We start from the raw sequence: 26361 nt of genomic DNA, 5'->3' as shown, positions 1-26361 counted from the left end.
TTGGTGGTTTGAAGCCACCAGTGGCTCCACAAGAAAAGATGTGGCAATCTGCTTCCATAAAGATTTACAGCCTTGGAAACCCTATGGGGTCACTATGAGGTAGAACTGGCTCAATGGCAGTGGGTTGTTTTACTTTATATATACATTTAGGCTTATCCATAATGTCCTGGTATTTTTTCTTTCAGAACTTTAAAAATAGTTCTATGTTATTCTGAAGTTTGAATTTCCTAACTCAACCCAAATATATTATATTTTGATATATATCTAAAGTGTTACACATAGCACATGTACTTATCTATAAAAATGTACTTTTATTAAAATATAGGGGACAAGAATCCCTGTAGATTATTTTTCCATTGAACAAGAATTTTAAACAGTGTTATGGTTATGCAAAGGGTTACGGTTAATGGGGGGGGAACACAGGTATTATATAAGTATAAATATACATTTTTAATATTACAAGCTAATATGAAAATTTTGCTGTCATCCAACTTTTCTGGTTGACTTCACTAGGGAATGTACAATGTACTTCAGGTTTGAGTATCATCTGTACAACATCACTATGGACAGAATAATGAAATATGATTTACAGGGAAATACTTGTTTTTCTTAAAATAGATTTTGTGTCAGTATGATCTCATACACTACACACATTGCCAATTCAAATTCTTACTGTAAAGAGTATATTTGCATACATAAACTACTGGGACAAAGTATTACAAATAGCACATTATTTTTTCTTTCTTTTAGGCATGAAAACCTGAGGCATTATTAAAGTTCTGAATGTGGTAACCCTGGTAATTGGAACATTTTTCCTTCCTGGAGAAATTATCCTAGCATTTGCCAAAATATTACCTTAGACAGAAATTAAGGTTTACAAGATGTTTCTTTTTTCTTAAACTATTTCCACTTGAGATTACCCTCAGGTATCCAGAAATAATTTCACTGCCACCTGCTACTAAGAGGAACATAGCCCAAGGGCTACGCTAATCAGCAATTCTTAATGGAAATGGCATGCATTAAAAATCCTGAGGCACAATTACAAAGTGGTTGTATATATTTACATCTTGGGCAGTAAATACAATAAAACATTATTCAGGTTCAATGAGGAATGAAGTATTTCACATTTTGTGCAGATACTTGAAGTCTCTGTATCTCTTTAAGCATGTGAACTTTTAAGATAAAAATAATAAACAAGGTATACTGGATATAATTTACATTTTTCCTGGTATTTTGAAATCGTAATTACGAACATCATTAAAAACTACACCATATATAATACAGTGTTTGTTGCTCTTAGCATTGCTTCAACTTTCCTAACTTATTACACTAAGTTTCATTTTAACCATCCTTGAAAACTCCGTGGGGCAGTTCTACTCTGTCCTATAGGGTCAACGGCACTGGGTTTTGGGTTTATGATAAAGTAAAAAGCATGATTTTTGTAAAATTTACTTTGTAATTCAGTATTGTTCGTGGTTGTTCTGTGGCTCCTCGACGTCCAAGAACCAGATAGTTACTATCACATTGAAAATTAAAAACACAACTAAATTTTTTTTCTAAGTACACTACCCCCCTTTATACAGTATCTTCCTGATGCTTCCAAACACGTGAATTTTTCAGGTCACTGAAAGATACATCTTTACTTTTGATCCAAATCTTTTGAAAACTGCACTCCTGTCTTATTTGGCAGAGTAATATAACCTTAACTGTTTTGGATTCAGAGTAGTCATTAAACACTATTATTACAAGTGGTAATATAACCATGCCTTTAGGCTTGGCTGTACAAACCTATCTACTCATACACTGTACAGCCCCTGAAGACTACAAATTAACTTTCCTTGGAGTCATCTGTCAGTCAGCCAGCGTACTTTCCTTGCTATCTAACGCATTTGCTGTCATCTCTGTACACACACGCACCCACTTTGCTGTATCCAATCTGGTGATCTGGTAAAGGCTGGGAGATCTGGTAACTGAAGCTGTTACAGGAATGCATCCATTATATCAGTAAGGCTCTGCATGAGAACCGCAGGGCTCTCTGAGGAGAAAAAGGCAATGGCTTTTGCTTATAGATTTTGTGGCAACTGTGTGGCCTCTATTGCTTCTCAGGGTCTCTGTGAGATTAAAGAACATTTAAATTATGCTTTCATTTTTAGATCTTCCTACAATCTCCTAACGTTTATTGCTTAAAAATATTAAAGCTAAAAAATCCCTAAATCAAATTCTAATTTCCATAAATGTCAAGAGCAATGGCTACAAATTAACATTAAATTTGAATTGGTGTTCTTTGGTGGTAAATTCAGAGAAAATGGTGACCAAAACTTAATACCATGGGATTATGAAGGGTTGTCAATACTTTTTCTACTGAGAAGCATTTGCTTTCCAGTGTTCATTGTGGTAAGAGCGTTGACAGTTCGAACAATTTATTGCTGCTTCATACTGTACATAATTAAATGAAGAAACATGTTAAACTCAAGGGAATTTTTAATAGGTTACTTGCAATTGTTATTGCAGGCAACAACTTGTACATGATTTTATTTCCAAATCCACAAAAAACAAATTTTATACAAATCAGCACTGTAAAAATGTCAATTACAGCCCCAGAGGCTTTGCTGGCAGAATAATTGTCTAAATTCTAGGATATGGGAAACAGGTTTTTTTTTCTGGAATCTTTTTTTTTTTTTCTTTTCTTTTTTTACAAAAAAATTTACAAGTGAAATGTTACTACAAAACTTTTTATAAGGATTTTTTGCAAAACATTTACATTTTACCATCAACTATTTCTGTTTTAAAATCATTATGTAGATTTAATACCCTATGCTGCACATCAATTTATGTGGGATGACAACTTAGTGACATGCATAAAAAAAACACCACAAGGCATTAAAATGAAGACTTAAATACAAATATTGTTGCAATAAAACAGTTATAAAATTGAAAAATAGGACCTAAACATCATGCTTATCTAAGTTTGACAAATTAACTTTTTCTCCTAGATTACACACTTTTATTACTGCTCTCATGAGAGTGTGATAAATAATGACTTAACATCAAGTTCTAATGTAATCAGCAACACATACACAAACCTAACCAAAGAAAGTATACTATAAGGAAAAACTGCTCTAACACTGGAGTTCTACCATGATAAATACATAGCTTTGCACTGATAATTACAATAAAGAAAAGTTTTATAATGGTTGCAAAGGGAATGAACAGTGAAATGCCATTAAACAAGACTCTACTGCACATCTGTGCCCTATTACTTATAACAGCTATATCCCACTGAGTCAAATAAAGGACACTGAAATTTACGATTCTTATAAGACAGAAAAAGTGGACTCAGAATGGTATGCAGAACAGACTGTCAAAATATTTCTAATTCCAGTGGTGAAATGTGCACCTGCTAACACAAATTAATATATTTTATATGCTATAAAGCTATCCAGATTCGGTTTGATAAATTTATAATAGGCCTCATTGTTGATTAAAAAATAACTTTCCTTTCTGATCAGCTTACCTAAGTATGCATTAAAACTGGTTCATGGGATAATGGTGCAGAGTGCTTCATACCTGGTATTAACAACAACAACAAAAAGTCACTCTGAGGAAACATGATTAAAACATTAAGAAAGTTTCTTTGCATAAAAAAATTTATAGCACTGATTGTGTAGCATAATGATAGATAAAATATATATCTGATGTTTCAGCTCCTATATAATAAAATTAAAATTAACACTACCAAATGCTCCTCTGTACCAAACAAAACAACAAAAATTTGATTCTGATGTTTTAAAGCCAGGTACATCAGTTGTTAAGAGTACATTAAATAAAATATACAAAACAATTTACAAAATCCAACTAAAATTTAAAGACTCTGTTACAAGTCTACAAAAGCTTTAAGAAACTTGAAATCTATAACCACAGTGTAAAATTTTTTTTTTTCCTTTAATCTCAAAGCTTTTTTATACAAACTGAAAGCACAAAAGACCTTCAGTTATATATAACGCTACAAAGGGCTGGCCTAAAGTGTACATAGTGTAAACAGTGATCATTACAGTATTTCTCCTTCATCAAAAGTACACAAAAACATCACAATTTTGGAAAAGAATTTGCATAAACTATTTGTTTATGCAAAAATTCTGAGTAGTACTTTTCCTGAAATAATGGAGAATGCACAGGAAAATATGGACCTGTATTCACAGTCCCCAAACTAATGATGTTAATCAACCAAGTAGGTAAAAAATTTAGTTTTCAAATGGCTAATCCAATTATGATTCTGTGTAAATACTTTTTAGAAACATGAAATAGCTTACTAATGTTTAAGCTGTTGGCATAATCCAAATTTTTTCATATCAAACTTTTGGCCATCTTTCCTAAGTTTCCTTGCATAAACAATGAAATACATTTTTTTTTTTGGACTGAGAATTATTCTGATTTTTAAAAAATAATTTTTGCTTTGTAATAGCAAATCTATTATATATTTGTTAGGCTGTTTAAATGGAAAATTCAGTAACTGACATAACATAAAGATGTTACTGTGTTATGAGTTCCTTATCAATCTTCTAACACGGTACAAGAAATAAAATGAAATTGGCCAATTTTTTGGAGAGAGGAAAAAGAAAATAATCATGGAATTGTAAGACAATTTTCTGCTGGCCTTAAAAGAAGTGTGATAATTAATTTGATAATTCTTTCTTTGGCTACAAAGTCAAAGCATAAAGAATTCTGCACATTGTCAACATAACTCATATTTACAGAATATGAAACTACAGAATGATTTATACTCTATGCAAATATTTCCAATATAAACATTTAAAATGAATTTGTGGTTCAACCTAGGGTTAGGAATATAATCAATCCTAACTTTAAAACTTTTCATGTTAAGCTGTTTTGTTATTTTTCTGAAGCTATTATGAGTTCTGTTTTAACCATTTTATCCAGCATTTTCCTAAGGTTTCAATCTAAAATTTAACCTAAGATTCAGTTCTAAATTCCTCGTGTCTCCACATGGAGAAGTAACCGGACTCCACTGATTGTCTGCATACACACTACTACAATGTAGTGGTAATAAAGATCTGAGATGCACCTCAGATTACTTTTTTGGAATTTACCTAATTCAGCTGCTGAACAATTTCTAACATTTAGAAAAGACGGCCAAAACGGTTTTCAGTTGATTTTCCAGAAATCAGGCAAAGGAAATACAATATTATCCCTATCATCAGTTAACTATGTTTTTCTGTGCTATAGAAAAAAAGGAAATACACATAAATTATTACTGACTGAATTTATAATAAAGTACTTTGAAAGAAAACAAGTCTAATTAAGGTCCAGCCTACAAACTACTGAGGTCTGTCTTTTTAAACATGTTAACACATGATATTGAGAGGGGAAGATTCAGATTAAAGGTTATGTGATATATTTTCAAATAACTACAACTTATAGTACGGAGGAAATACTCTTCCATATGTTTCCAGTACATCAGTTTGCTTTTTGTAATCGTGAAAATTCAACACTTCGCGTGTTGACCCAAAACGCTGGAGTACATAAAGAATCCAAGAACAAAAACATGATTTCCTACTACTCTGTAATCCACTTGACCAGCCCATTTCCAGATTTTCAAAGGTGTGTAAACTTAAGTGCAGCACTAGAGGTCTCTGTATAAACAACTTCTCAGAATTCTTCCATATTGGTTGAAACATTGGGAGTTGCTGGGTTTGAATCTTGAGAAATGGCTGCAACTGTAACAATTCTCGGGGAGCCAAGCACCTCTGTAACAGATGAGTCCAGTTCTCCCGAGGTAACAATGGCAAGAGCTGTCCCACCACCTTTCTTATTCTGGTGCGTTTTGACATGTTTGGAGAGATGATCACTCCGCATAAATCTTTTAGAACATTCCGGGCATTCAAATCGCTTTTCACCTGGACAGAAAAATAGTAAATAATGTATGTTTTACTTAAATAAGGTTATAATTTTAAATACCTTGTCTCTGGTTAATGCTGTACTTTTTGCTTAACTTTTGACTAATTGCAAAAAAAATTCTTTCCATTTTATTTAAAAATGCTATCGAAGCAGCAGTGCAGTACAGGACAAAGAGCATGTGGTAGGGAATAAAAGAGCTGAGTTAAAGTCCTGGTTCTGACAGAAGCTGAAAATAAAAGCTGGAGCAAGTAAAATAATCCCTCTGGGCCTCAGTTTCCCTATCTACAAAATAAGAGACTTCTAACAGATGATCTCAAAAATCTCTTCCAGGTGTAACAAAAATACAATGTTCAACGCTCATATCTCCCCTTCCTTAAAACTACTTACCTGGGTTTTAGTTTGAATCCCTTAGAGGCATATATTAAAATTATTTAAAATAAAATAATGTAATAATTTAATAGTGTATTAAGTTTCTCACAAGGTAAAAAAGGGAAGTAGGAACAAACTGCATTTCAAAGTTAATAGAGCTTTCAGGTTTAATACAATAAGACTGCCAGGTTCTATAATATAAAGTAATCCTTAAACACACTCTCTTTAAAATACAACATTTCTAGTGGAATGATACACTTCTCTGCTTTGTAATGGAACCCTGCTGGCAAAGCGGTTAAGAGCCCAGGCTGCTAATCAAAAGGTCGGCAGTTCGAATTCACCAGCTGCCCCTTGGAAACCTTATGGGGCAGTTTCACTCTGACCTATAGGGTTGCTGTGAGTAGGAATCAACTTGATGGCACAAAACAACAACATGCTTTGTAATAAAAACTAACACGTTTCTATGATAACTAAAAAGAAAAAAAGCCATTTCACCTTTGTGTACAATGGATGTTGTTGCTCTTAGGTGCTATCAAGTCAATTCTGACTCACAGCGACCCTAAATTGAACAGAACGAACCACCACCTGGTCCTGAGTCATCCTCAAAATCTTTGTTATATTTGAGCCCACCGTTACAGCCACTGTGTCACTGCATCTCCTTGAGTGTATTCTTCTTTTTCACTGATCTTCTACCAAGCTTGATATCCTTCTCCAGGGACTAGTCCCTCCCGATAACATGTCTAAAGTGAGATGAAGTCTCACCATTCTCGCATCCAATGAGCACTCTGACTGTATTTATTCCAAGACAGATTTGTTCTTTCTTCTGGGAATCCACTGTATGTACAATATACTTCGCCAACACCATAATTCAAAGGCATCAATTCTTCCACCACATGTCCGTCAGTTTGTCGTACTGTGGTAGCTTGTGTGTTGCTGTGATAGTAGAAGCTTTGCCACTGGTATTTCAAATATTAGCAGGGTCACCCATGGAGGACAGGTTTCAGCAGGGCTTTCAGACTAAGACAGACTAGGAAGAAGGACCTGGCAGTCTACTTCTGAAAAAATTGGCCTTTGAAAACCTTATGAATAGCAGTGGAACAATGTCTGATACATGTTGGGAGATGAGTCCCTCAAGTTGGAAGGCATTCAAAATACAACTGGGGAAGAGCTGCCTCTTCTATGTAGAGTCGACCTTAATAATGTAGATGGTATCAAGACCTTCATTTGCTGATGTAGTATGACTGAAAATGAGTAGAAACAGCAGCTGTAAGCATCCATTAATAATCAAAACATGGGATTCATGAAGCATGAATCTAGGAAAATTGGAAGTTGTCAAAAATGAAATGCAACTCATAAACATTGGTATCTTAGGCATTAGTGAGCTGAAAAGGACCAGTATTGGCCATTTTGAATAAGACAATCATATAGTCTAGGATGGCACTGGGGCTGGGAGGGGGATAGTCTACTACACCAGGAGTGAAAAATTAAAGAAGAATGGCATCACAATCATCATCAAAAAGGACAATTCATGATCTATCTTGAAGTACAACACTGTCAGTGATAGGAAAATATCCATACACCTACCAGGAAGACCAGTTAATATGACCATTATTCAAACTTATGCACCAACAACTAAGGCCAAAGATGATGAAATTAAAGATGTTCACCAAATTCTGCAGTCTGAAACTGATCAAGCACGCAATCAAGATGCATTAATAATTACTGGAAATTGGAATGTGAAAGTTGGAAACAAAGAAGGACTGGTAGTTTGAAAATATGACCATGGTGATAGAAATGATGCTAGAGATAGCACGATAGAATTTTGCAAGATGACAACTTCTTCACCGCAAATATCTTTTCGCCAACGTAAATGGCAACTATACATGTGGAACCCACCCAAAGGAATACACAGGAATCAAATAACCTACATCTGTGGAAACAGACAATGGAGAAAATCAATATCGCCCATCAGAACAAGGCCAGGGGACGAATGAGGAACAGACCATCAGTTGCTCATATGCAAGTTCAAGTTGACATTCAAGAAAATCAGAACAAATCCACAGGGCAAAAATACCACTTTAACTATAACCCACCTGAATTTAGAGACCATATCAAGAACAGATTTGATGCACTGAACACTAATGACTGAAGACCAGAAGAGTTGTGGAATTATATCATCATACCTGAAGAAAACAAGAGGTCATTAAGAAGACAGGAAAGAAAGAAAAGACCAAAATGGATGTCAGGAGAGACTCTGAGAGTTGTTCTTGAACATAAAGTAGCTAAAGCGAATGGAAGAAATAAAGTGGAAGAGCTGAACAGAAGATTTTCAAAGGGCAGCTCAAGAAGACAAAGTATTATAAAGAAATGTGCAAAGACATGGAGATAGAAAACCAAAAGCAAAGTTACAGGCTCAGCATTTCTAAAGCTCTAAGAACTGCAGAAAAAATTCAAGCCTCAAGTTGCAATCTTGAAAGATTCTCGAAGGAAATACTAAACAACACAGGAGGCATCAAAAACAGACGGAAGGAACATGCAGAGTCACTGTACCAAAAAGGATTGGTTGACGTTCAACCATTTCAGGAGGTTCAGATACAATCAAGGACCGATGATGGTACTGAAGGAAGAGGTCCAAGCTGCACTGAAGGCACTGGTGAAAAACAGGGCTCCATGAACTGACAGAATACCAGTTGAAATGTTTCAACAAACAGATGCAGTGCTGGAGATGCTCACTCGTGTATGCCAGGAAATTTGGAAGACAGCAACCTGGCCAAACAACTGGAAAAGATCCATATTTGTACACATTTCAAAGAAAGGTGACCCAACAGAACGCGGAAATTATTGAACAATATCATTAACACAACATACTGGTAAAATTTTGCTAAAGATCATTCAAAAGTGGTTGGTGGCAGTATATTGACAAAGAACTGCTAGAAATTCAAGCTGAATGCAGAAGGGGACATGGAACAATGGATATTATCGCTGATTGTCAGATGAATCCTGGCTGAAAGCAGAGAATACCAGAAAGGTGTTTAGTGTTTTATTGACTATGCAAAGGCATTCAACTGTGTGGATCGTAACAAATTATGGACACCACTGAGAAGAATGCGAATTCTAGAATACCTCACTGTCCTCATGAGGAACCTGTACATAGACCAAGAAGCAGTCATTTGAACAGAGCAAGGGAATGCTGCGTGGTGTAACGTCAAGAAAGGTGTTCATCAGGGTTGTATCCTTTCACCATACTTATTTAATCTGTATGCTGAGCAAATAATACAAGAAGCTGGATTATATGAAGAAGAATGTGGCATCAGGATTAAAGGAAGGCTCATTAATACCCTGCGATTTGCAGATGGCACAACCTTGCTTGCTGAAAGTGAAGAGGACTGGAAACATTTACTGGTGTAGATTAAAGATGACCACAGCCTTCAGCATGGATTATACCTCAACATAAAGAAAACAAAAATCTACACAACTGAGAGGCAGAACCAACATGGCGCTATATACAGACACACCACGTTGTCCCTCCACAGCACAGACCCAAAAAACTAAGTACAACAGAGAAAAACATCAATCCTGGAACCCTAAGTGTCAAATGAAGAGATGAACTCAGCCAAGCACCGAATGGAGTAAGAAACTGACAGACAACAGTGAGTGAGGTGAGATACATGCAGAGGTCCCCTATTAGCTAACACAGCCCAAAGCACTATGCTGGACTCCTGTCAAAGATCAGCGGACAGGGAGTACAGGAAGAAGCTTGATGGAGCTCCCAGTAGAAGACAGAGCACCAGGAAACCAGCGATATACACTTTCCTGTCTCCCATCCTTCTCCTCCCTGCTCTACTTCCACCACTTCCTAACTGGCTGCAGTTGCTAGCCTGCCCAGGAAGCATAGGGTCTGTCCTGCTTGGATTCGCCCCACCCACATTAGAGATTGATGGACAGGCAATACAGGAAAGCAGCTTCACAGAGCTCCCACCAGGACACAGAGCACCTGCTGGGCCTACCCAGCTGCACCATAGCTCAACTGGCCCTGCCCATTGGACCAGAAGGTGAAAAGTATCTTGCCCAGAGACGAGCAAACAACAAAGAACACACAGCCCACCTGCTCAGAAAAGATCAAATAAAAAAGCAGAACAAAACGAACAAATCTACAATCAATAAGTGAAGAAAATAACTACCGAATGTCCAGAAGACAGTATCAAAACATATTAAAAAACAGGGCAGGATGGTTCCAGTAGGTGTCCAAAATAAAACACTGGATGACATTCCAGTAGAAGAAAAGGCACTAGAACTGCCTGATAAAAAAAGAGAGTTAAAATCTTTAATATTCAGATCTATTTGAGTTGAAGCAATAAGCAGACAAAAATGAGGAAAAAATAGATCAATTCATGGAAAAGGCAGACAAATTCATGGAAAATACAGACAAAAAGAATGGAAGAATTCAGGAAAATAACACAGTAACAAAATGCCAAAGTAAATTCACAACCAGAAATCATACAAAAACAACTAGAAATCCAAAAGACAGAACAACAAGATTTCAGAAATGGACAGTGTCATACATAGAAAGGCTGAGGAGCAGGTTTCCAATGATGGGAAGACAGGACCACCAAAATTGAAGACAAACACTTGGATAAAACTCTGAGGAAAAATCAGAAAAAAGAATGAAGAGAAATGAAGAAACCCTGAAAATTACATGTGATACAAAAGAAAGCAAAATGATTAGAGTTCCAGATAGGGAGAAAATGCAAAACACAGAGAAGATCACTGAAGAATTGCCAAGAGAAAACTTCCCTGATATCATGAAAGATGAAAAGCTGACCATTCAAGAAGCTCAACAAACCCCATATAGGACAGACCCCAAAAGAAAATCACCAAGGAATATCATAATTACCCTCGCTAAAACCAAAGACAAAGAAAGAATCCTGAGAGCAGCTTGAGATAAACGAAAAGTCACATACAGAGGGAAAACAGTAAAGACTAAGCTCTGATTATCTGGCAGAAACCATGCAGGCAAAAAGGTAATGGAATGACACATATAAAACCTTGAAAGAAAAAAACTGCCAACAAATAATAATATACCCTGCAAAACTCATTCAAATATGATGGTGAAATTAGGACATCTCCAGATTAACAGAAATTAAGGGAATATGTAAAAACCAGACTTACAAGAATTATTAAAGGGAGTCCTTTGGTGTGAGAACAAACAACATCAGACCACAGCCTGAATCTAGGATGCAAGATTTGTACCAGTCAGATACCAACCTAGGAAATGAACTCTGAAGGACTATCCAAAACCAAAAGAATTACAACAGGGAACCAGAGGTTAATCTGAAAATGACAACAATGTCAAAACAATAAAAGAGAATAAACACTGTAGATACAGAACTTTCTAAAGGAGAGGAAAGCAAGGTGATACGAAATAAGAATACACTGGTTCAATCCTAGGAAGGAAAGGGTAAATTTCAAGGTAACCACAAAGAAAGTAAACAAATCTACTCACCAAAATAAAGAAAAAAAAAAACAAAGTCTCAGTATAAACAAAATCTATAAAAACAAATGAAAAAAAAAAATCCACAAACAAAAGGAATTCAGCACAGCGGAGAAAGAGGAACAAAGAAAGCATCAGCACCACAAAAAAAAGCACTACAAAGTGACGGCAATAAACTCACACCTATCAATAATTACACTGAACGTAAACGGCCTAAATGCACTCATAAAGAGACAGAAAGTGACAAAAGGATAAGAAAAACAGGATCCATCAAAACGCTGTATACAAGAGACATCCCTTAGAAATACAGATGTAAATTTATTAAAAATTAAAGGATGGAAAAAATATATATCAAGCAAACAGCTACGAAAAATGAGGAGTGGCAATACTAATAAACACTTTAAAACAAAATCCACCATAAAAGACAAAGGGCACTATGTAATGATTAAAGGGATGATTCATCGTAAAAATATAATCATAACAAACATCTACGCACCCAATGACAGGGCTCCAAAATACATAAACTCTAACAGCGCTGAAAAGAGAAATTAAAATTCCACAATAATAATATGAGATTTCAACACATCATTCTTGGTAAAAGATAGAACATCTAGAAAGAAACTGAACAAAGATACAGAAGAGCTAAAGGACACAATCAGCAAACTTTACGTCATAGACTTATACAAAACACTCCACCTAACAGCTGCAAAGTACACATTCTTTTCCAACATACACGAACGTTCTCCAGAACAGACCACATCTTAGGCTACACAGCAACCCGTGATAAAATCCAAAACACTGAGATAATACAAAGTATCTCCTCTGACCACAATGCCATCAAGGTAAAAATTAACAAAAGGAAGAGTAAGGGAAAAAATCAATTACATGGAAATTGAATAACACCCTGCTTAAAAACCAATAGGTAATAGTAGAAATCAGAGATGGAATCAAATTTCTAGATGAAACAAGAATGAAAACATCATACCAAAACCTTTGGGACACAGCAAAGGCACTCCTCAGAGGTCAATTTATAGCAATATATGCACACATCAAAAAATAAGGGACAAAATCAAAACATTAGCTACACAACTTGAACAAATAGAAAGAGAGCAACAGAAGAAGCCCACAGCCACCAGAAAATAGAAAATAATAAAGATCTGAGCAGAAATAAAAATAGAGAATAGAAAAACAAAAGAATCAAAAAAAAAACAAAAGTTGGTTCTTTGAAAGGATCAACAAAATTGACAAACCACTGGCCAAAATGACAAAAGGAAAACGGGAGAGGTCACAACCCAAATAAGAAATGAAATGGGGGATATTACAACGGACCCATCTGAAATAAAAAGGATCAAAACATATTATTATGAAAAACTATACTCCAACCAATTTGAAAACCTAGATAAAATGGGTAAATTTCTAGAAACACACTACCTACCCAAACTAACAAAAGATGATGCTGAAAATCTGAACAGACCCATGAGAAGAGATTGAAAAGGTAATTAAAAAAAAAAAAACTTCCAACAAAAAAAAAAGCCCTGGCCCACGTGGCTTCACTGCAGAATTCTACAAAACATTCAGTGAAAACCTTATGCCAGTACCACTCAAAACCATTTCAGAACATAGAAAAGGAAGCGATACTTCCGAATTCATTCTATGAAGCCAGCATAACCCTGATACTCAAACCAGACGAAGACACTGTAAACAAAGAAAATTACAGACCATTATCTCTCATGAACACAGATGCAAAAATTCTCAACAAAATTCTAGCCAATGGAATTCAGGATCATATCAAAAGAATATACCATGACCAAGTAAGAATTGCACCAGGTATGCAAAGATGGCTCAACATTCGAAAATCATTCAACATAATCCACCACATAAAGAATCACATGATATCTCAACTGACACAGAAAAGACATTTGACAAAGTCCAACACTCATTCCTGATAAAAACTCAATAAAATAGGTATAGAAGGGGAATTTCTCAACATAATAAAGGACATCTATGTAAAACCCATGGCCAACATCAATCTTAACAGACAGAGGCTGAAAACATAACCCTTGAGAACAGGAACAAGATAAGGATACCCTTTATCACCACTCCTTTTTAACACTGTGCTGGAAGTGCTAGCTAGAGCCATAAGGCAAGAAAAAGAAATAAAAGGCATCCAAATTGGTCATGAAGAAGTTAAACAGTCCATATTTGCAGATGATATGATACTATACACAGAAAATCTGAAAGACTCCATGAGAAAACTACTGGAACTAATAGAAAGATTCAGCAGATTAGGAGGATACAAGATAAACACACAAACATCAGCTGGATTCCTATACCAATAAAGAGAATGGTGAAAAGGAATCAGGAAAACTATACCACTGGTTTTTACCACTACTGCAAGAAACCAAAACAGATCTATATAAATGGAAAAACATACCATGTTCATAGATAGGTAGGCTCAACATTGTGAAAATGACACGTCTATCGAAAGCAATTAACAAATACAATGCAATCCCGATCCAAATATCAACATTCTTTAAAAAGATGGAAAACCTTATCATTAACTTTATATGGAAAGGGAAAAAGCCCTGGGTAAGTAAAAAGCACTACTTAAGAATAAAGCAGGAGGACTTGCACTACCTCAGAACATACTATACAGCCATGGTAGTCAAATGAGCCTGGTACTGATACAACAACAGATACCTCGACCAATGGAACAAAACTGAGAACCCAGACGTAAATCTATCCATCTACAGTCACCTGATCTTCGACAAGGGCCCAAAGTCCATCAAATGGGGAAAAGACAATCTTTTTAACAAATGGCACTGGCAAAACTGGATGTCCATCTGCAAAAAAAAGAAACACGACCCATGCCTTACACCGTATATAAAAACTAATTCAAAATGAATCAAAGACATAAATATAAAGCCAAAGACTATAAAAAGTTCATAGAAGAAACACTGTGATCAATGATAGAGGCCCTAATACAACATGGCATTAACAGGATACAAACCATAACCAATAACACACAAATTCAAGAAGACAAACTAGATAACTGGGATCTTCTAAAAATTAAACAGTTATGCTCATCAAAAGACTTCACTAAAATAGTAAAAAGAACCTATAGACTAGGGAAAAAATTTGGGGTATGACAAATAAGGCAAAGGTCTAATCTCTAAAACCTACAAGAAAATCCAGCATCTGTACAATAGACAAATAATCCAATTAAAAAATGGGCAAAGGAAATGAACAGACACTTCACCAAAGAAGACATTCAAGTGGCCAAAAGACACATGAGGAAATGCTTGCAATCACTAGCCATTAGAGAAATGCAAATTAAAACCATAATGAGATACCATTTCACCCCAATATCACTGGCACAAAACAAACAAAAAAACCGGAAATAACAAATGTTGGAGAGGCTGCGAGGAGGCTGGAATTCTTATGCACTGCTGATGGGAATGCAAAATGATACAACAATTTTGGAAAATGATATGGCTCTTCCTTAGAAATAGAAATACCATATGATCGAGCAATCTCACTCCTAAGAATATATCCTGGAGAAGTAAGAGTCATCACACAAATAGACATATGCACACCCATGTGCACTGCAGCATTGTCCACAATAGCAAAAAGATGGAACAACCTATATGCCCATCGACAGACAGATGGATAAACGAACTATGGTACATATGCATGATGAAGTATTACACAATGATAAAGAACAATGATTAAATCTGCGAAGCATCTGATAATGTGGATGAATGTGGAGGGCATCAAGCTGAGTGAAATAAGTCAATCACAAAAGGACAAATATTTATGAGACTACTACTGTAAAAACTCAATAAAAGGTTTACACACAAAAAGAAACAATCTTTCATGGTTACAAGGGAGGGGAGGGGTGGGGATGGAAAAACACTAAATAGACAATAGATAAGCGGTAGCTTTGGTGAAGGTAAGACAGTACATAACACTGGGGAAGCCAGCACAACTTGTGTAAGACAAGGTCATGGAAGCTCCACAGACATATCCAAACTCCCTGAAGGACTGAATTGCTGGGCTGAGGGCTGCAGGGACCATGGTCTCGGGGAACATCTAGCTCAACTGGCATAACATAGTTTATAAAGTAAATGTTCTACATTCTATGTTGGTGAGTAGCATCTGGGGTCTTAAAAGGCTGTGAGCAGCCACCTAACATACTCCACTGGTCTCACCCTTCACAAGCAATGGAGAACGAAGAAAACTGAAGACACAAGGCAAAGACTAGTCCAAAGGACTAAGGGACCACATCTACCATGGCCTTCACCAGACTGAGTCCAGTACAGCTAGATGGTGCCCGGCTACCACCGGCTGCTCTGACAGAAATCACAATAGAGGGTCCCGGACAGAGCTGGAGAAAAATGCAGAACAAAATTCTAACTCATACACACAAAAATGACCAGGCTTACTGGCCTGAGACTGGAAAAATCCTGACAGTATGGCCCCTGGACACCCTCTTAGCTTGTTAATGAAGTCACTCTCGAGGTTCACCATTCAGCCAAAGATTAAGACAGGCTCATAAATCAAAACGAGACTATAAGGGGCACACGAGCCCAGGGGCAAGGACTAGAAGTCAAGAGGGAACAGGAAAGCTGGTAATAGGGAACCCAAGGTTGAGAAGGGAGAGTGCTGACATGTCGTAGGGTTGTTAACCCATGTCATAACAACACGTGTACTGAAAGTTTAATAAGAAACTAGTTTGTTCTGTAAAGTTTCATCTAAAGTACAAAAAAAAAAAATCCACACAAGTGGACTAATAAGCAACATCATTGTATCTGGAAAAAAACAATGAAGGCATTTAAGCTTTAAGGTAAGTGACTTCAATTTTATGATGCTGAAACTTAGATAAGGGCAAGAAAATTATAGGTAGTTAAGAATCCATCTTAAACTCCTTCACCTTTCAAGTTTCCCGTTTCAGTTCAAAAGAAAAATTTTAAGTTTACAATTTTTAAAGCTAGAAGAAACCTTAAAAATCCATTTTTAACACTTTCATTTTATATATGGGTAAGTTGAAGCTCAGAGATCAATATGCTTGCAAGTCATACAACTTAATGTCAGAGCATGATTCAAGGCATCTAACTTCTAATCTACGAAGAAAGCCTGGGACATCTACTTCCAAAAACTGGCCAATGAAAATCCTACAAATCGCAATGGTCTGACAGAAAACAGGTTACAGAGATGGGACAGGACCTGGTAGTGTTTTGTTCTGTTGCACATGGGATCGCCATGAGCCAGGGGCTGACTCAACAGCAACAACAACATCAACTTCTAGTAAGGACTCTTTATTGCTACACCACTAGAGTTCATCTAGAAATCTCAGTTCTTTTATACCAACAATGTACAGAAATTACCAGAAAGAATCCTGGAGAGGTGGAGCCAACATGGCATTCCAGACAGAAGCACCATGCTGTCCCTCTGCAGCAGAGACCTGAAAAACTAAGTAAAACAGATACAAATGTCAATCCTAGAACCCTAAGCACCAAATGAAGGGATAAGAGCTAGATAAAGCAGCAAATGGAAGAAGAAACTGACAGAGAACAGAGAATGAGTACAGCTACGGAGTGGAGGTCCCCTACCAGCTAATATGGCACAGCTTTGTCATCTGGGAGCAAAGCCAACAACGACTCCAGACAGGGAGTACACGAAGGCAACTTTACGGAGCTCCCAACAGGAAACAGAGTACTAGTAACCTGAGATATTCACTTTCCCACCCTTCACCCTTCTACATTGCATGCTGCCTCCACTGCTTTCCAAAGGACCACGGTTGTTTGAGGATGAGACCAGCTCAATGCTGCCCTAGGTCCACCCTGCCCCTGCTGACCAGCTCCCTCAGTGCCATACATATATTTTTTTATATGTATTTCTCTTTCCCTTTCTCCCTTTCACCTAGCCCCCTACACTGCCTCTGTCACTTCCTGATGGGGCGTGCTGCTCTGCCCCACAAGAGAAATATAGCTCACATTCATCCCAGATCTGGCCCGCCCTCAATGGCCAGTTTGACCCTCGATGCTGTATTTTTGTTATATCTTTTGTCTTTTTCCCCTTCTTCCTTCCCTTGTCTTTTTCTCCTTCTTCCTTTCCTTTCTACTGCCCACCTAGCCCCGTACACCACCAACGCCCCTTTTTGATGGCCATGCCGCACTGCTCAGCTAGAGTCACTGGCACGTGGCCTTCCACGGTTTGCCCTGCCCCCACTCGTTGGCTCCTACTGAGTTGCCACTTTCCTTGTTTTTTGGTTTTCTTTCTCTCTCTTCTTTCTTCCTCCCACCTAGCTCTGCATATCACATCCTCTCCCTTCCCTACTGCCTCTCTGCACTGTCAAACAAGTGTTGTTCCCCCGAATGCAATCTGTATGAACCTCCGGACCCTGCTCCACCAAGCCATCACGCCTCTGGTGCAGACCCCCAGAACCTGTCCTGTGTTGCTTCCAACCACACCCCACCAAGTACCATGCCCCTGAGTGGCACCAGTGCAGACCTCTCGACCCTGCCCTGTGCTGAACTCAGGCCTCACCCCACTGAGTACTGGGTGCCCCTGTGTGGGACAGGAGTGGAACCGTGGACCCAGCCCTGTGCTGCCCCAGCCCCTTCCCACTGAACACCTTCCCACTGAACACCGCCCCCCCAAGCGGGGCCGACATGGACCTCTGGATGCCTGGACCTTGCCCTGTTGCGCTGCCCCTAGTCCTGACCTACTGGCTCCAGTTCTTGCTGTAGATACATGAGCCATCCCTGCCCCACCTGCTCTTCTCTGACCTGCCCTACTGCACCACAGCTTATTGACCAGCCCTGCCCATCTGGACAAGGTGTTGAGAACTATTCTGTCAACAGACAAGCTAGCAACAAAACACACTCAGCCCACCCACCCAGATGTAACCAAATAAAACAAAACGGCATGATGAAACAAACAAACATGCAATCAATAAATGAGGACAATCACTCCTGAATGTCTCTGAGACAGCAGACAATATCAAAACATATACAAACACAGGACAGGATAGCTCCAGTAAGGAACCAAAATAAACCACCAAACAACCTTCCAGTAGAAGATAAAGCATTGGAACTACCTGTAAGGGAGTTCGACAGTTTAATATTCAGGTCTCTCCAAGAGATCAGAAAAACAATCAAGAAAAAAACAAGGAAAAAATAGACAAAATCATGGAAAATACAGAAAAAATCAGGGAAAAGAAAGCCAACGCAAAAGAACAACTCAGGAATATAATGTAAGAACAAAATATCAAAATAATTAGAAATCATACAAATACAGCTATTAGAAATCCAAAAGATAAACAAGATTTTTAGAAATGGACAACACAATAGAAGGTTTAGGGGCAAATCTGAAGTGACTGAAGACAGGATCAGCAAAACTGAAGACAAATCCATGGATACCACTTTGAAGAAAAACCAGAGAAAAGAAGGAAGTTGAAGAAAACCTAAGAACTATGTAGGATAAATTCAAGAGCAAGAATTTGTATGTGATCAGTTTCAGAATGGGGAGAAATGGGAAAACACAGACAGAATCACTGAAGATTTGCTGACAGAAAACTTCCCTAATATCATAAAAGATGAAAAGATGACCATCCAAGAAGTTCAACGAACCCCATATAGGATAGGCCTCTGAAGAAAGTCTCCAAGATATATCATAATCACACTTGTCAAAACCAAAGACAAAGAAAGAACATTGAGAGCAGCTCAAAAAAAGCAAAAGTCACATACAAAGGGGAAACAATAAGACTAAGCTCTGACTACTTGGGAGAAATCACGTAGGCTAGAAAGCAATGGGAGGACATATATAAAACCTTGAAAGAAAAAAAAACTGCCAACCAAAAATAATACATTCTGCAAAACTTTCACTCAAATATGGTGGAATTAGGATATTTCCAGATATAAAGAAATTAAGGAAATATGTAAAAAACTAAGCCAAACTTACAAGAATTATTAAAGGGAGTCCTTCACTTAGAGAACCAATAACATTAGACCACAACCTGAATTTAGGACACAGCATCAGTCAGATACCAACCTAGGTAATGAACTCTGAAGGATAAAACAAAACTAGAAGTTTTACAGCAGGGAACCAGAGAGGTCAGTCTGTAAATGACAACATCAAAACAATAAAAACAAGAATAAAAGGGTATAGATACAGAACTTTCAAATGAAGAAGTCAAGACAGTATCAATTAATAAAAGACTGGTTCAAATGTAGGAAAATAAGGGTAAACTTCAAGGTAACCACATAGAAAGTTAACAAACCAACTTATTAAAATAAAGAAGAAAAACATAAAGTCTCAGGCAATACAAAATCTACAAAAAACAAAACAAACAAAAAGAAAATCCACAAAGAGAACTCTGCACAAGACAGCAAGAGGAATAAAGAAAATGTCACCACCACAAAAAAAGCACTACAAAATGACAGCAATAAACTCACACCTGCCGATAATCACACTGAACATAAATGGGTGCTTAAATGCACCCATGAAGAGACACAGAGTGAAGGAATGGATTAAATAAACATAACCCATCAATATGCTGTCTAAGAGAGACACACCTTAGAAACAAAGACAAATATATTAAAAATCAAAGCATGGAAAAAAAACATACAAAGCAAACACTAACCAAAAAAGAGCACGAGTGGCAACAGTAATCTCAGATAAAACAAACTTTAAGGCAAAATCTACCATAATAGACAAGGAAGGACATTATATAAAGACTAAAGGGACAAACCACCAAGATGACATAACCATAATAAATATCTATGTACCCAATGACAGGGTACCCAAATTCATAAAACAAACTCTTAACAGCACTGAAAAGAGAAATTAACAGTTCCACAATAATAACAGACTTCAACACACCACTCTTGGTAAAGTACTGTGTCTTAGTTATCTAGTGCTGCTGTAACAGAAATACCACAAGTCTAGGAGGCTAGTCCAAATTCAGGGTGTCAGATCCAGGGGAATGCTTTCTCCTTCTGCTGGCTCTGAGGGAAAGTCTTTGTCATTAATCTTCCACTGATCTAGGAGCTTCTCAGTGCAAGGACCCCAGGTCCAAAGGAAGTGCTCACTACTGGCTCTTGTTTCTTTGTGGTATGAAGTACTCCTGTCTCTCTGCTTGCTTCCTCTCTTTTATATCTCAAAAGAGATTGACTTAAGTCACAACCTAATACTGTAGAGTCCTGCCTCATTAACATAACTGCTTCAAATCCTGCCTAATTAACATCATACAGGCAGGAATTACAACAAATAGGAAAATCACATCAAATAACAGAATGATGTACAATCATACAACACTGGGAACCATGGCCCAGCCAAGATGATACACATTTTTAGGGGACACAATTCAATCCATAACAGACAGAACATCAAGAAAGAAACGCAACCAAAATACAGAAGATCTAAAGGCCACAATCAACCAACTTGACCTCACATATACAGAACACTCCACAGAACAGCTGCAAAGTACACATTCTTTCCCAATGCACACAGAACGTCCTCCAGGATAGGCTACATCTTAGGCCACACAGCAATCCTCAACAAAATCCAAAACATTTAGATAATACAAAGCATTTTCTCTGATTACAATGCCATAAAAGTAGAATAAACGGAAGAGCAAGGGAAAAAAACAAAACATGGAAACTGAACAATAAAAAAAAAAACAATACCACAACACCTTGCTTAAAAATCACTAACATAAGAAATCAAAGATGGAATAAAAAATTCCCGGAATCAAATGAAACTGAAAACACATCATGCCAAAACCTTTCAGACAATGCAAAGGCAAGGTTCAAAGGTCAATTTATACCAATAGGTGCACACATCAAAAAAGAAGAAAGGGATAGAATCAAAACGTTAAGCGCTACAACTCAAATGAAGAGAGAAAAAGAAGCCTACAGCCACCAGAAAAAAGAAACTAATAAAGATCAGAGCAGAAATAAAGGAAATACAGAAGCAAAAAACAATGGAAAGAATTGACAAAGCCAAAAGTTGGTTCTTTGAAAGGATCAACAAAATTGACAAACCAGTGGCCAAAATGACATAAGAAAAACAGGAGAGGAAGGAAATAACCCAAATAAGAAATGAAACAGGGAACATCACCACAGACCCAAATGAAATACAAAGAATTATAACAGAGTACTATAAAAACCTGTATTCCAACAAATTTGAAAACTTAGAGGAAACGAACAAATTTCTACCACTTACCTAAACTCACACAAACTGAGGTAGAAAATCTGAACAGACGCATAACAACAGAAGAGATTGAAAAGATAATAATAAAAAAAAAATCCCAATAAAAACAAAATCCTGGCCCAGATGGCCTCATTGGAGAATGCTACCAAACATTCAGAGAAGAGCTCGCACCAGCACTGTTCAAATTATTTCAGAACACAGAAAAAGAAGGGGTACTTCCAAATTCACTCTATGAAGCCAGCATATCCCTGCTATGAAAACCATGCAAAGACAACCAAAAAAAAAAAAGATAGACCAGTATGTCTCATAAATATAGATGCAAAAATCCTAGGCAACAGAATTCAGCGTCATATTAAACAAAACAAACGAAAAAAACCCACCACAACCAAGTGGGGTTCATGCCAGGTAGGCAAAGATGGTTCAATATTACAAAATCTATCAACGCAATCCACCACATAAATAAACGAAAAGAATCACACAATCATCTCAATCGACGCAGAAAAGGCATTTGATAAAGTCCAATGTCCATTCCTGATAAAAATTCTCAATAAAATAGGAACACAAAGAAAATTCCTCAACATAATAAAAGGTACCCGGAGCCCTGGTGGCACAGTGGGTAAGAGTTCAGCTACTAACCAAAAGGTGAGAAGTCTGAATCCACCAGCTGCTCCTGGGAAACCCTGTGCGGCAGTTCTACACTGTTCCTAGAAGGCTGGTATGAGTCAGAATCGACTTGACAGCAAACAGCTTTGTTTTTTTGGTATATAAAACCAACACCCAACATCATTCTCAATGGAGAGAGGCTGCAAACATTCCCCCAAGAACGGGAAAATGCCCTTTATCACTATTCATATATAACACTGTGCTCGAAGTCCCAGCTAGGGCAGTAAAGCAAGAAAAAGAAATAAAAGGTACCCAAACTGGTAAGGAGGAAGTAAAACTATCCATATTTGAGGATAATATGATACTCTACGTAAAAATAAACAAACAAACCAAACCCACTGCCATGGAGTTGATTCTAACTCATAGCGATACAACATATAGACAACCCTAAAGATTTCACAAGAAAAATACTGGAACTAATAGAAAGATTCAGCAGAGTAGCAAGATACAAGATAAACATACAAAAACCAGTTGGATCTCTATACACCAATAAAGAGAATTATGAAAAGGAAATCAGTGGGAAAAAAATAATTTATAATACCCCTTAAAAAAAGGAATAAATCTAACCAGAAATGTATAAAACCTATACAAAGAAAACTACAAAACACTACTGCAAGAAACTAAGAGACTTACACAAATGTAAAAACATACCGTGGTCATACAGTTAGATTCAACATTGTGAAAATGTCAATTTTACCCAAAGCAATTTAATCTAGAAATACAATACAATCCGACAACATTCTTTAAAGAGATAGTAAAACAAATCATTATATGGAAAGGGAAAGGGCCCTGGGTAAACAAAGCATTACTGAAGAAGAAGAATGAAGAAGGAGGCCTTGAATTACCTTACCTCAGAACCTAGTACACAGCTAAGGTAGCCAAAACAGCCTGGCACTGGTACAATGACAGACTCACTGGTCAATGGAACAGAACTGAGAATCCAGATGCAAATCTATCTGCCTACAGCCACCTGATCTTTGACAAAGGCTCACAAGTACATTAAATGGGGAAAAATACAGTCTTTTTAACAAATGGTGCTGGCAAAACTGGATATCCATTTGTAACAAAAAAGAAATAGGACCCATACCTCACACTATACACAAAAATTAATTCAAAATGCATCAAAGACAAATACAAAATCAAAAACTATAAAGATCATGGAAGAAAAAATAGGATAAATGCTATGGGCTCTAATACATGGCATAAATATGATACAGACCATAATTAATAATGCATAAACACAAAAGATAAGCTAGATAACTGGGACCCTCTAAAAATTAAAACATTTATGCTCATCAGAAGACTTCACCAAAAGAGTAAAAAGAGAATGTACAAACTTGAAAAAAGTTTTCGGCTATGACATATCCAACAAAGGTCTAATTTCTAAAATATATAGGAGAATCTAACACCTCTAAAACAAAAAGGCAAATAATCCAATTAAAAAATGGGCAAAGGATATGAACAGACACTTCACTAAAGAAGATGTTCAGGGTGCTAAAAGGCACATGAGGAAATATTTACAATCACTAGCCATTAGAGAAATGCAGATCGAAATTACAATGAGATACTGCCATGAATCAAAAAAACAGAAAATAACAAATGTTGGACAGGCTGCAGAGAGACTGGCACTCTTTTGCACTGTTGATGGGAATGCAAAAAAAAGGAAAACTATATGGGGCTTCCTTAAAAAACATGAAATAGAAATACCATATGATCCAGCAATCCCACTCCACTCCTAGGAATATATCTCAGAGAAATAAGAACAATCACGCAAACAGATACATGCACACCCATGTTCACTGCAGCATTATTCACAATAGCAAAAAGATAGAAACAACCTAAGAGTCCATCAACAGGTGAAAGGATGAACGATCTATGGTACATACACACAATGGAATACCACACAATGGTAAAGAACAATGATGAATCTGGGAAACATCTCACAACATGGATGAATCTGGATGGCATTATGCTGAGTGAAGTAAGTCAATCACAAAAAGACAAATTCTGTATGAAACCCCTATTATAAAAACTCTTGTAAAAGTTTACATAGAAAGAAACAATCTTTGACGGTTACGAAGTAGGGAGGGGTGTGGGGAGGGAAAAACACTAACTAGACAATAGACAAGTGATAACTTCAGTGAAGGGCAACACAGTACACAATACTGGGGGAGTCAGCACAACATGACCAAGGCAAAGTCATAGAAGCTTCACAGTTGTTGTTAGGTGCCGTCCAGTGGGTTCTGACGCATAGCGACCCTATTTACAACAGAACAAAACAGTGCTTGGTCCTGGTCCATTCCCACAATTGTTGTTATGTTTGAGCCCACTGTTGTAGCCACTGTCAATCCATCTCATTGAGGGTCTTCTTCATTTTCAATGACTCTCTATTTTACCAAACATGATGTCCTCCAGGGACTGACCCCCTCGATACCATGTTCAAGGTATGTGAGATATAGTCTCACCATGCTTGTTTCTAAGGAGCATTTTGGCTGTACTTCTTCCAAGACAGGTTTGTCCGTTCTTTTAGCAGTTCATGGTATAGTCAATATTCCTTGTCAATACAGTTCAAAGGCTTCAATTCTTCTTCAGCCTCCTTTTTCGTTGTCCAGCTTTGGCATGCATATGAGGCTACTGAAAACACCATGGCTTGGGTCAGGTGCACCTTAGTCTTTAAGATGGTATCTTTGCTTTTTAACACTTTAAAGAGATACTTTGCAACAGATCTGCCCAATTCAACGCAACATTTGATTTCTTGACAACTGCTTCCATGGGTGTTGACTGTGGATCCAAGTAAAATGAAATCCTTGACAATTTCAATCTTTTCTCTGTTTATTATGATGTTGCTTATTGGTCCAGTTGTGAGGATTTCTGTTTTCTTTATGTTGAGGTGTAATCCATACTGAAGGTCTCTGATCTTCATCAGTAATGCTTCAAGTTCTCTTTGCTTTCAGCAAGCAAGGTCGTGTCATCCGCATAATGCAGGTTGTTAATGAGTCTTCCTCCAATTCTGATGCTCCATTCTTCTTCATACAGTCCAGATTCTCAGAGTATTTACTCAGCATACAGACTGAATAAGTATGTTGAAAGGATACAACCCTGATGCACACATTTCCCTACTTTAAACCAGTTGTTTTCAAACGACTGCCTCTTAATCTATGTACAGTTCCTCACGAGCACAAAGAAGTGTTCCACAATTCCCATTCTTCTCAATGTTATCTGTAATTTGTTATGATCCACACAGACAAATGCCTTTGCATAATCAATAAAACCAGGTAAACACCTTTTCTGCTATTCTCTGCTTTCAGCCAGGATCCATCTGACATCAACAATTATATCCCTTGTTCCATGTCCCTTTCTGAATCTGCCCTGAATTTCTGGCAGTTCCTTGTGCATGTACTGCTACAAATGCTTTTGCGTGATCTTCAGCAAAATTTTATTTGTGTGTGATAATAATGATATTGTTCCATAATTTCTGCATTCCGTTGGATCACCTTTCTTTGGAATAGGCATAAATATGGATCTCTTCCATTTGGTTGGCTAGGTAGTTGTCTTCCAAGTTTCTTGGCATAGACGAGTGAGTGTTTCCAGCGCTGCATCTGTTCGTTGAAACATCTCAACTGGTATTCTGTCAATTCCTGGGGTCTTGTTTTGCACCATTGTCTTCAGTCAGCTTGGGCCGCTTCCTTCAGTACCATTGGTTC

At 37.2% G+C, this 26361-nt stretch overlaps 1 protein-coding gene across 4 annotated transcripts in view; it reads right to left on the bottom strand.

Moving 5' to 3' along the window:
• Window positions 1-2643: 2643 nt before the first annotated feature.
• The window catches only part of SP4 (Sp4 transcription factor), a 97165-nt gene continuing 73447 nt past the window's right edge, over window positions 2644-26361 (bottom strand). For 2 of the 4 annotated variants that reach the window (XR_010322712.1, XR_010322713.1), the window contains 2 exons: window positions 7048-7526; window positions 5804-5915 (listed from right to left, as the gene is read on the bottom strand). Coding sequence is in view for 2 of the 4 variants with exons in the window: in XM_023544361.2 (XP_023400129.1) it covers window positions 5427-5915 (489 nt within the window). In the remaining 2 variants the exon portion in view is untranslated. Of the gene's footprint in view, window positions 5916-7047; window positions 7527-26361 lie in introns of all 4 variants that reach the window. The other 2 variants (XM_023544361.2, XM_010587225.3) reach the window with 2 other exon arrangements.

This window comes from Loxodonta africana, chromosome 8, assembly GCF_030014295.1.
Source record: "Loxodonta africana isolate mLoxAfr1 chromosome 8, mLoxAfr1.hap2, whole genome shotgun sequence".
Classification (NCBI taxonomy): domain Eukaryota; kingdom Metazoa; phylum Chordata; class Mammalia; order Proboscidea; family Elephantidae; genus Loxodonta; species Loxodonta africana.
This window is presented reverse-complemented; position numbering and strand designations above follow the sequence as displayed.